This window comes from Lampetra fluviatilis, chromosome 4 (genome assembly GCF_964198595.1).
Source record: "Lampetra fluviatilis chromosome 4, kcLamFluv1.1, whole genome shotgun sequence".
NCBI classification, from domain to species: Eukaryota; Metazoa; Chordata; class Hyperoartia; order Petromyzontiformes; family Petromyzontidae; genus Lampetra; species Lampetra fluviatilis.
Window position 1 is genome coordinate 18,403,532 of NC_136278.1, and position 12,432 is coordinate 18,415,963.

At 54.7% G+C, this 12,432-nt stretch overlaps 1 protein-coding gene across 1 annotated transcript in view; it reads right to left on the bottom strand.

Annotated features, from left to right (window-relative positions):
- The window catches only part of LOC144931395 (potassium voltage-gated channel subfamily KQT member 4-like), a 264,371-nt gene that overhangs the window by 39,395 nt on the left and 212,544 nt on the right, over positions 1-12,432 (bottom strand). Inside the window, exons 8-9 of the mRNA XM_078855200.1 lie at positions 7,481-7,566; positions 2,819-2,845 (exon numbers count right to left, since the gene is read on the bottom strand). Of these exons, the coding sequence (XP_078711326.1) occupies positions 2,819-2,845; positions 7,481-7,566 (113 nt within the window). The remainder of the gene's footprint in view (positions 1-2,818; positions 2,846-7,480; positions 7,567-12,432) is intronic.

Sequence of the window (12,432 nt, forward strand, 5' to 3'; positions counted from 1 at the left end):
ATCCCTCACATTAACATAGCCACTTCCGTGCCCTCGTTTAGGAGGCCGCTCTTCTATCTTACAGTTACATGCTAATTTCTCACATTAACATCACTAACCCCGGCCACTTCTTTGTAACCCTTGAGCTACACCCATTTCAAACCTTTTAAAACAGTCTGCCTCAGCAGCAGACCATGCTTTCCCACCTGATGATGGACGCTTGTGTTGCACCCGAAATGTCGTGATGTATTAGATTTTCTACCTACGTGACTTTACCGAAAGAACCAAAGAGTATGGATTCCTGCAGTCACGAAAGCTTCAAATCAAGATTTTAACCACCTCTACGGGGAGGATTTGCCGTGCTTGTTTGTTTCACACCTAACTTCTAATTTAGCAATATTTGGAAGAACGTAATCAACCAGACTATGCGTTACCTGTGTGTTAACCGACTCTCTGTGTTGCATTGCATTATACTTCCTAATTTAACTATATTTGTTTATCCGTGCTTGTTTGTTTAGAAGTCCAGTGCCAGCTCCTCCGTCCGCTTTGGGCAGGCCGTGCTTGTTTGTTCCACACAACTCTCTCATTGTTCTCTACCCTCCCCCCTCTCTGCCCCACCCCCTCTCTATTTAAGGCCTCAACACAAAGGCGTTCTTTCTGTTAGTCTCTGTGTGAGTCTCTCTCTACTTGTGTGTCTGTCTATGTGTCTCCGTGTCTGTGTTTTATCTCTCTCTCAAATTTCGCAATCTTTGGAAGAACGTAATCAACCAGGTGGGGTGTTGACTGTTGTGTTAGCCGACTCTCTGTCTTGTATTGCATTATATTTCTAAGTTTTACTAGGTTTGTTTTCTCATTCATTCGTACCTGACAACGATTGCTTGTGTTGCAATCGAAACGTCGTATTCTATTATTACGTAATTTAATTTCTTTCTACGTGACTTTACCGAAAGAACCAAAGAATGATGACGGTCATCATGATGATGGCAATCCACAGCGATGTAGATGAGCGTGTGAACGTAGGATAAGCAAGACGGCATCATCGGGATGAAGTCTGAAAGATGATATCACGGCAATACAGCTCATGAAACGATGACAGCGTTCGTCAAATGTGGCCACTCTCTCAGTGCCACTCTCCCTGAGCCACTCCATCTGCGCCACTCTCTCTGAGCCACTCTCTCTGAGCCACTCTCCCTGAGCCACTCTCTCTGAGCCACTCTCACTGAGCCACTCTCTCTGAGCCACTCTCACTGAGCCACTCTCTCTGAGCCACTCCCTCTGAGCCACTCTCACTGAGCCACTCTCCCTGAGCCACTCTCCTTGAGCCAATCTCGCTGAGCCACTCTCACTGAGCCACTCTCTCTGAGCCACTCTCTCTGAGCCACTCTCCTTGAGCCACTCTCTCTGAGCCACTCTCCCTGAGCCACTCTCTCTGAGCCACTCTCCCTGAGCCACTCTCTCTGAGCCACTCTCACTGAGCCACTCTCTCCGCTCCACTCTCTCTGAGCCACTCTCTGAGCAACTCTCTCTGAGCCACTCTCTCTCTGAGCCACTATCCCTGAGCCACTCTCTCTGAGCCACTCTCTCTCTGAGCCACTATCCCTGAGCCACTCTCTCTGAGCCACTCTCTCTGAGCCACTCTCCTAAGCCACTCTCTCTGAGCCACTCTCTCTGAAGCACTCTCTCTGAACCACTCTCTCTGAGCCACTCCCTCTGAGCCACTCTCCATGAGCCACTCTCCCTGAGCCACTCTCTCTGAGCCACTCTCTCTGAGCCACTCCCTCTGAGCCACTCTCTCTGAGCCACTCCCTCTGAGCCACTCTCTCTGAGCCACTCTCTCTGAGCCACTCTCCCCGAGCCACTCTCCCTGAGCCACTCTCTCTGAGCCACTCCCTCTGAGCCACTCTCTCAGAGCCACTCTCTCTGAGCCACTCTCCCTGAGCCACTCTCTCTGAGCCACTCTCCCTGAGCCACTCTCCCTGAGCCACTCTCTCTGAGCCACTCTCTCTGTGCCACTCTCTCTGAGCCACTCTCTCTGAGCCACTCTCTCTGAGCCACTCTCTCTGAGCCACTCTCCCTGAGCCACTCTCCCTGAGCCACTCTCTCTGTGCCACTCTCTCTGAGCCACTCTCTCTGAGCCTCTCTCCCTGAGCCACTCCCTTTGAGCCACTCTCTCAGAGCCACTCTCTCTGTGCCACTCTCTCTGAGCCACTCTCTGAGCCACTCTCTCTGTGCCACTCTCTCTGAGCCACTCTCTCTGAGCCTCTCTCTCTGAGCCACTCCCTCTGAGCCACTCTCTCAAAGCCACTCTCTCTGAGCCACTCTCCCTGAGCCACTCTCCCTGAGCCACTCTCCCTGAGCCACTCCCTCTGAGCCACTCTCTCTGAGCCACTCTCTCAGAGTCACTCTCTCAGAGCCACTCTCCCTGAGCCACTCTCTCTGAGCCACTCTCTCTGTGCCACTCTCTCTGAGCCACTCTCTCTGAGCCTCTCTCTCTGAGCCACTCTCCCTGAGCCACTCCCTTTGAGCCACTCTCTCAGAGCCACTCTCTCTGTGCCACTCTCTCTGAGCCACTCTCTGAGCCACTCTCTCTGAGCCAATCTCTCTGAGCCACTCTCTCTGTGCCACTCCCTCTGAGCCACTCTCTCAAAGCCACTCTCTCTGAGCCACTCTCCCTGAGCCACTCTCCCTGAGCCACTCTCCCTGAGCCACTCCCTCTGAGCCACTCTCTCTGAGCCACTCTCTCTGAGCCACTCTCTCAGAGCCACTCTCTCTGAGCCACTCTCTCAGCGCCGTCGCACGCTCGAGGCTGAGCGTCTCACACCGCGTGGGGGAGACCAACCTGCAATGCATGTCTCCTTGTTCCTTCCTTCAGAGAGGGGTCACACAACGGGGGGTGGTGGGGGCACAAACACAGAGACACGCGTGAGCCACAAGCAATAATTATTGTATTCACGTCGTGCGCGTAACATACACGAACCGTCTCTTAGAGAGCAGATGTATTTAATCTTTAGCCTAAGGGGAAACCCCCCACCGGCTGCTTAAAATATGATCACCGGGGGCCAGCGTCGTCGCGAGAAACCTGCGGCTCGCAGTCTCAGGCTCGCGGGTCGGGATAGAGCTGAGATCCGATGAGCGGATCGTCCGCCGCCACGAGAATGTGGAATTTTCACGACCCCTTTTGAGGCCAGGGCGACGCAACGACGTCCGACTTGAGCGCGATTGCTGGGACGCGTTTATTTCGACGAGGTGCGCCCAATCGGTGTATGGGTTGTCTCGCAGGGGGGGGGGCAAATGAAACGACTCTACTCGTGAACAAAAGTGCAACAGGCGACTTGCAACAACGGCTCGCCTTCATTTCCCCGGGTGAGCCACCAAAACTGGGTGAGGTTTCACTTACCGCCGGCGTCGTTCCTGCCCACCCAACCTCATCAGCCCGCGCTGCCCAGTGACACTGCGTGGGGGAGGCCTTCATCCAGCAGTGGATTGACCCTGGGCTCTAATTATTTCCGCACAGAGCCTGTTCTCGTGTAACGCCGCGGGAGTAGGTGCGCTCCTGGAGAACACCGCCTTATGGAAAATCCCGTGGTGATGATTAATAAATCACGTAGGGAAAAGCAGAATCCATGATAACGCGTGAGATGCGAACACAGCCTGAACATAGACCGAGGCGTGTGGGTGGCATCTCGAAGCATCCACCAGCATCCCACTGCCTTGTGCGATCCTACGCCGGAGCAGCCGGTCGACCGCTTATTCCTACTCGCGCGACGTACTTCTGTTCACTCGATCCCGTTCTATCCAATTTGCATCCGGCGTTATTTTAACAAAAAATGTTATTACCCAATACATTCGCTGCGTTATATATCCAATTAGGGTCATGCAAATGAGACGCAGCGTTATAGGGAAACGGACTGTATTTAAAAGTCTAAGTGATTTCCAGATCAAATGAACATCGAGGGATTTGTGCTGATCTCCCGTATGCAGCCCTGCAAGAGAGCCAGTGGTGGAAATTCCACGTTGCTATGGCAGGCACGAGTCTATCCATAGGACGACCACTGCTGACTTCCCCACAAAGCGGCAGTTATTTTAATCGACGACGGATGGCCGACGGGTCGAGTCAACCTCCGCCGAGGGATTTGAAGGAGCAAACTTCCGATCGCTCTACTGCCGAGCCACGCGGCGAATGCTCTGGATTTGATCTTCGCAGAAACGGCCGGGTTGTCGTGATGCCAGCGGACATACTGGTGGGAGGGGGGGGGGAGAGAAAGCGCCTCCGCCCCATCGCACGTTATAGGGTGGCACGGGGGGCACGGGGTACCCGACAGCCACGGGCGAGTACCGGCGCAAGGCTCCCCCTTGGCAGCGGGGAGCCCACCCGTCGTGTAAAACTCGCCACGTCCACCGCAAATGCAATTTAACTTTTTTTTTTTTTTTTCCAGGTAAGGCCCCGCTGAGCTGTATAGCTCTTTTCAGAAGTGACCTGGCTATCACATATGATCGCTCAATGAAGTGGCTCATCACGTAGAAATTTAGTGCAGCCAAATACTCTAAAAGGCGTGATGTTGATTGTAAATTTGGAGGGAAAACCGGAGGACCTGGAGGAAAATCCACGTGACCACGGGGAGAGAGAAACGCAAACTCCAAATATACAGCAGGTGTCCGGGTCGGGATCGAACCCACGACCTCCTGCATTACTGGCGAGGGCGTTCATATCTTGCCAGCGTGACTTAGTCGACACAGAGCAGCACACGGGCAGCTCGAGGCTGGGGGACACGGACGAACGAAGGTCACAGACAGGCACGGGCGCGAACGCGAGAGGCGATGCCAACCGAGCCGAACGCACGGCCACGCCGCGTAGAGCGCGATCGAAGGACGGGGACGCTCGCGAGGCACGGACACGAAGAGAGCGCTGCCACCACGGCAACGCAAGCGGCGAGCGACACGATGGAGTACGCGCGCACACGCGCACGCACGCACAGGCACGGAGATTGCAACTGAGCAGGCACGAAGCGGCACGCAGCGCACGTTGCACGAAGCAGCACGCGCACGGGTGCAATCGCAAACACAACGAAGCAATGCAGTCCATGCAAACCAAGCCGAGTGTGCATATTGCGAGCGGATGAGTGGAGCGAGCAATGGTTACATGGTGCGGGGTGCCCCTGGCGATGGCGCGCGCCGACACACTTGGATAAACGCGGCGATGCGTAGTGCTGTGGAGGTGGCGCTGGTGGATCACTCGGAGATTCCCCGCTTGCTCTGAGATCCTCAGGTAGCCGAGAGGTGGCAGCACAGCCAGTGGGTCGCTGGCTTGTCTATGAGGATTGATTTTGAGTGGCATCCTTTCGTTTGTGTTGCTTTTCTCCGGGCATTTCAGCTTCCACCCACATGCAAATATACAAACATCCCAATGCAGGACCCTGCTGGATAGGAATCTTGATACCGATTTATCGTTGATTTTTTTGTGCAAAGCCAAGTGGACGACCCGGCCAAATTTGTGTTGCCAAGACCCTCCACCACCCAACATAGCTAAACGAGTTTAACCGTCACGTGGTGCATAAGCGTCTAGCGATGCACCATTTTTATTATTGTTGTTGTTGCCATGTCGGCTCGTTCGCCGGTGAGCCAAGGAACGATCTTCACAGCCAAAGTGCATCCAGTTCTCTATCCCACCGACGAGCTGATGCAGCAGCAGCAACAACAATCGGCGCAATGCTACATGCTTGTGCACCACGTGATTATTTAATTGACCATTTTTATTTTACCAGGTAAGGCCCACTGAGCCATGTAGCTCGTTTTCAGAAGCGACCCGGCCACACATGATAGACCAACGAAGTGGCTTTTCACGTGTGGAAATTTATAGCAGCCAAAGTACTCTAAACGCGCGATGTTGATTCTAAATGTGGAGGGAAAACCCGGAGGACCCGGAGCAAAAATCCACACGACCACAGGAAGACATGGAAACTCCAAATATAGATTAGGCGTCAGGATCGGGATCGAACTGACGCCCTCCTGTATACGAGGTAGTTAACATCTCGGGTGATGGAGAGGTCTTCCGACACACATTTGGCCCGATCATTCACATAGCCTCGCCCCAAAAATCAATCACGAATCATAACACCAACGGCGAGGAAGACCTGCCGCGTTACATTCTCGGTTCTCTTGATTTTACGAACGTACAGAGAACGTTGTTGCGTAATGTTCAATGCGGGGCCACCGATGGCTTGCGGTCCTCCGTGCCCAATTAATGAGACTGACTCCCATTTCCACTTTCCCATTCTCTAGCCATCGTGTGCACGGGGGTTGGTTTGCAGAGTCGGCACGCCGTGATGGTGGTGGTGGTGGCTTCATCGGCATTCCGTCCGCGAGCCGGCGGCAGGGAATCCACGCAGAGTCCTAGGGGCATCACTCTGACGTCTGCAGTTCGGCCCCGGGAGGTCACCATGGGGGGTCATCACCATATACCCACAGCCAAACCACCCACTCGTGTCGCCTGCAGCCGACAGCCCTGGGCAGGTTCCCCCCAAGCACCGCTGTGGTCGGATCGCCCTCCTCTCAGGTTCCAGAGGCCTCGGGACGCGAGTCGCAGGGAGGAGGAGGGGGGTTCTCACAATACCGGGCGACGGGAGAATTGCACGCGAGTACCTCGCCGTCGTTGAGTCGGGGTGTTCTCCGCATTCTAGGACAGACGCGCTTCATCTCCTCCTACTTTAAAGTTGAATTTGGGGGTGCGCGTCTTGCAGTCCGCTAGATGCGTGCATGCGTGTGCGAGGCCAGACTTGTGCAGCCCTTAATGACACGTGGCACCAGATTTGGGGTGCTTCCTACGTTCCGGAGCGTCGGGTGATGCGGAGAATGACGACAAGCAAAGCGGGTATGTGCATGCGCGCCGTTCGACCTCAGCTCGACATGCGTGGGAAAATAACTCGGCTGAGCGAGCGAGTGAAATAGAAAACCCTCGCGCCCACGTCCGAGCCAGCTGCACGTTGGCGACAGGGGCTTCATCGCTCACTCTGTGGCACGCAGGCGGCGCTGCTAGACCGGCTGTCGGGGTGGCACGTGACCGGCAGCGGCCACGGCCATAGCGCCGGGGTACAATGGATGTGGTGTGCCGAGTGCAGAAATATTTTGTTGTGGCCGCCGCGTGCGTTCAAGGGAAGCAGAGGGGCCACCCGAGGGTTGCCACCGGTCAAGCCGGGGTCGACCCGGACGGTTTCTGCGAAACTAGCGGCGATTGATTTGTGCCGAGATCTGGGCACCGGGCATTGCTGCGTTGAACTCTTATAGCAGTCAACCGCACGGTGCTGCTCTTGGTAAATAGACCGCGCGGTGACCGAGGATGTGTCCGGGTTCGGTCTCCGGCGGGACGGGCGGCAGCCGTACCCTGGTTGGCGGTGGCGCTTTGTTCAAATGAAGCGGATGGACCATGCACAGTGCGAGAGAGAAAGAGAGGAAGAGAGAGAGACAGAAAGCAAGCGAGTAGCAGAGGCGGTCGAAAGTTACGTGCCTGAGGGTGGGAACGCATTGGTAAATTCTCCACGTGGAGACCAGGTACGGGTGGCTGGGGTCAGTCGAGTAAAAGCGCCAGGCTGCCTACACAGAGGGGAGGGGGGTCAGCGGGAGGTCGTGGTCACAGGGCGAGCGCCGCACAGAGTCACGCGGGCAGAGACACGGAGGGGGGGGGACAGTGACGGTTCATGCGAGGACGCGAGGGCATCGCAAGATTGTTTGTGGAAAAGGAGGCCTCATTGGCCCTGTCACCCTGTAGCAACAAAGATAAAAAAAGAGACAAAGATCCCCTGTTTCGCCTGTAACAGACTGTTTGGCGCAAGTACTGTTTGCGAGCACCTATGATGGCCGACACAGATCACGAGGGGGTGGGTGGCCAGCACCACGCCCGGCCGCCTTTGTCTCCCTCGTGGCGATGTTTCCTCATCGCACCAGGTACTAATTTGAGGCTGAGTCGACCTATGGGAGGCCCATGACCGGTTCACATAATCGCCGCTGGTTTTGGCCGTGAGCGGGAATCGAACTCGGGTCGCCAGGTTCGTAGCGCAGTGCAGCGCTAACCGCTACACGACCGCTCCCCACAACCATGTAGCTCCCACACTCACACACTCGCTCGCTCACTCGCACCCAGTCTCGCTGCACAGGGACAGAGATCCCCGCGGAGCGACCAGAGGCTCGAGAGTCGAAGCGTTGTTAGCGTCTCCCCAATGCAGAAGATGGACACCAACGCACCGGGGCTGCTTATTCCATGCTGAGTCATATTGGACGTGAGCCATTTGAAAGAATACTGTAGAATGTTGAGTCAATGTCAGGGTAGGTTCAGGCACCTCCGATGTGTATGGCTGCAATGGGAATTGAACTCAGGTGGAGGGAAATGCAGTGCAGTACCACCACCACCACCTACAACAGCAACAACACTATCACCACCACCACACTTTGTAACACCACCATTACCACTGCCATGACCACGACAAAGACAAATATCTCCCTGTATAGCCTATAACAGACTGTTGGGGCAAATGTTGTTGGGGAGCACCTGTGAAGGCCGGCACGGCACACGAGGGAGTGGGTGGCCAGCACCACATCAAACCGCCTTTGTCTCCCTAGTGGCGTTGTTTACAAACCGCACCAGGTACTTTTTTGAGGCCGAGTCAACCTAGGGGGCACCAGGTAACAATTCACATTTTCGTCGCTGGTGTAGGCCGTGAGCGGGAATCGAACTAGGGTCGATGGGGTTCGTAGCGCAGCGTGCTCACCACTACCACACTCACTAGCACCACCACCACACAATAATCAGAACAACCCTAAATCACCACAATCACGAACACAACCATTATCCGGTTAATCAACAGCAGCAGCAGCAATTGAATTTACCAAATCAGTAAAAGCAAATAACCCCCCCCTTAAACTCTGCTCTTCAGCCGGCTGCGGTGCCCGAGCGAGGAGGAATCAGCGATGGAGTGGCGCGGTGTTTGCGTGGCCGTGGCTTCCAGAGAGGCGCGCCGCGTTCAGCATCGACGACCGCACTCGGCGGACTCCACAGCGGCACGGAGCGTGGCCGGCGAAGGGGCGCGGCGGGGTGGGGGGGACACTCCAAGACGGGGTTCGAGGGTCAATCGGAATCCTTCGGAAATCCACGCGAGAGGCCGCACGCGGCGACGCGGTGAACAAAGTGGCCCGAATGCAAAGGAGTTCGTTGCGGTGTCGTGCCGGGCACGAATGGCGACTCGCCTCCCGCGCGGGCCGAACATTCTCATTGCCCCATCCCTCCCTGCTCCCCCACCCCACCACGCCCGCACACGCATCCCATGTGGGAGCGGTGTTATGTGAATCGTCGTCCTCGGGAGATGGAGGAATACGAATTAAATTATCAACCGAATGTTCGTGGTGCGATTTTTTTAAAAATTATAATTTATTGTTTTTTAGCCGGGGCGATTGTGGCGGCTATGCACGTGGGCTGCCTGTGATCAGGCGCTGCCAAGCCTAGTGGGTCGGTGGATCGCCGCACGGATGCTGTTAAACTCCCCTTCATGTGGGCATCGCGAGAGGAGCTGTACCATGGCTCGCAAGGAGAATGCAGTAGAGAAACAAGGTTCTGTCTGCACGGGATAGAGTGTTTCCCCGTCGCACGCGCGGGATTTCGTCGGATGCTCCGATTTCTGATACCGATTTATCGTTGATTTTTTTGAGCGAAGCCAAGTGGACGACCCTGCCAAATGTGTGTCACCAAGACCCTCCACCACCCAACATAGCTAAACGAGTTTAACCGTCACGTGGTGCGTAAGCGTCTAGCGATGCACCATTTTTTTTTATTATTATTGTTGTTGTTGCCATGTCGGCTCGTTCGCCGGTGAGCCAAGGAACGATCTTCACAGCCAAATTGCATCCAGTTCTCCATCCCACCGACGAGCTGATACAGCAACAGCAGCAACAACAATCGGCCACCGTGGTGAGATGGTAACTGCCTAGCCTGGTAAGCAGGCGATCGTAGGTTCAATCCCGACCCCGACGCTTGAACATTTGGAGTTTACGGTGTCTCTCTCCCCATGACCGCGTTGATTTTTCTCCGGGTCCTTCGTTTTTTTCCTTCACATTTAAAATGAACATCACGTCGTTGGAGTATTTGGCCGCTATAACATTTCCACGTGGTAGGCCGCTTCGTTGAGCTATCATCTGCGATAGCCAGATCGCTTCTAAAAGAAGAGCTATGTAGCCCAGTAGCTCTTACCTGGTAAAATAAATAGCGAAGTAGTTTAGTAGTACTGTAGTTTAACTGGTCGATAGAACACATTTGTAGAGGACTGCAGAGCTTGGGAAACTGTTGGCTCCAGCTGACCACGTGGCTTCTGCTGCTGCCGTCTTTCGGTTTTTCCGTGGCTCCTCCGAGCACCTCCGAGTGGTTCCCTCTCTTCGAGAGTGGATACTGTGCATGGCGGTGCGCGACACGCTGGCGCTGCTGTTATTTCTGCAGTCACTTGTACCCGGGATGTGCTGTCGACTCTGCACGCCAGCAGTAACGCTCTGGGTGTCAACTCACTACCTTTCTTCTTCTTCTTTCGTACGGCTGCTGATGTAGATTGCAGAGCAACAGCTCCAGTTTCACAATCGGGTTGTCAAGCCCAGATAACCGCGACAGGAGCAGCGGTGTAGTAGTGTATCGCTGTGATGTCTCCTTCGTCGTATTTGTGGATCGGGCTATTGCGTTGTTACACGCTGCACGGTCTGTTCTGGATGACCACAGTCGCACACTGCTACTGGGGAGTTTTTTATTTCTCATTTATGCATCATTCGCATCTACTGCTGCCATGGTTTTAGGATGGACCACGAGCTTCGTGGAAGAACACACCCCAGGCATCTACCCTGACTTGGCCATTATGAGCCACCCATTTACTCAGTGCTCCGGACTTTTTATTTTTTTACTAAACAACGATATAATACAGCCGAACACCCGCGTTCTAACCGTGTTACGTGTATAAGCGATTATAATTGTGCGGCTCTCCGTCGCCCATTGCAACGGCGCTCTACGTGCCAGCGCTGCACACACACAGAGAGCGCGACGCATGCGGACCACTCTCCCTATGCGCACGGCATGAGGTTACACAAAACAAGAGTGCCCGTTAAACATGTTCACGTTACTTTACTGCACGATACCAACGAGAGAATGACGACGCGCGATCCACCCGCTGCCGGATGAAGGCCTCCCCCGAGGGGGCGCCGCCAACCTCTCGCGATCCCGCGGCGCGGTAATTCACGGCCCTCCCACCGCGTGAACCGATTTCATCGCTCCGTCTCCTCGACGGTCGATCAGGACTCGGAGACCCGAGCTGGTGCGTGCGTGCGCATACCGGTGTGTGGTAATGCGCGCGTGTATGTGCGCGCACGCATGCCTTGCTGTTAAGTATAAATTTCGATCTGAGTGGGTGTGTTGACATTCCTGTGCGTTCCCTTGCCTAGGAGTGATTGTACGGATATACAATAATCACACACGTACGTGTGTGATTATTGTGTGTGGAGCGGTGGTGCAGCGGTTAGCGCGCTGTGTTACGCGCCCGGCGACCCGAGTTGGAGTCGCAATCGCACCCAACACCAGTGGCGAATATCTGAAATGGCCATGGGTCTCTCCTAGGTCGACTCAGCCTCAATTGAGTACCTGGTGCGGAGTGTTAACATCGCCACGGGGGAGACAAAGGTGATTGGGTGTGATGCTGGCAACCCACCCCCTCGTGTGCCTTGCCAACCGTCATATGTGCTTGCTAACAGCAATTGCCCCAACAGTCTGTTAGAGGCTACAGGGGGGTGTTGTATTCTAGCCTTCTTCCATCATTGATATATAATGAATGAAAACACTAAAGCGCAGCAAACTGCAAAACACCAGGTGTTGTAGTAATGAACGGGAGGAGGGCTAAGATGGCAGAATTGCAACCTTGCTTCAGGGATAGATAAGGCCTGATAAACGGGCATGTCACCCGTGCAAGGGCAGAGACAGTGGGAGAGTCAGCCAGACAGTTAAAGCAAAAAGCCCAACCATCTATGACCTCAGCACATGGGCAAATAATTGGGCAATGAAAGGAGCAGAGGCGCCTTTGTCTGGATCACGGCCACAGAAGGCCGGGGGGGTCATCACTGATTGTGTGTTAGGGATTTCGAGCTAATTGGAACACGTGCACACAGGGAGGAGGAATACGCCTTGTTCTGCTGCAGCTGGAAAAGCCAAGATAAGCCCAGCTCAAGGTTGTGTATACAGGAGAGGGGGCTGATTAACAACCACTGCACGTCTGAACGTGAGGGGGCCTTGTCCTGAAATTAATCACACTCCCAGAGCAGAAGGTTGGATGACCACAGTGAGACGAAAATAAGGGTGTTGCTCTCTCTCTCAAGGCTGCAGGCTCAGCTGAACAGCGAGGCTGCGGGGGGGGGGGTTACCAAAAGTTCGTGTTCGCCTAGTTAAGT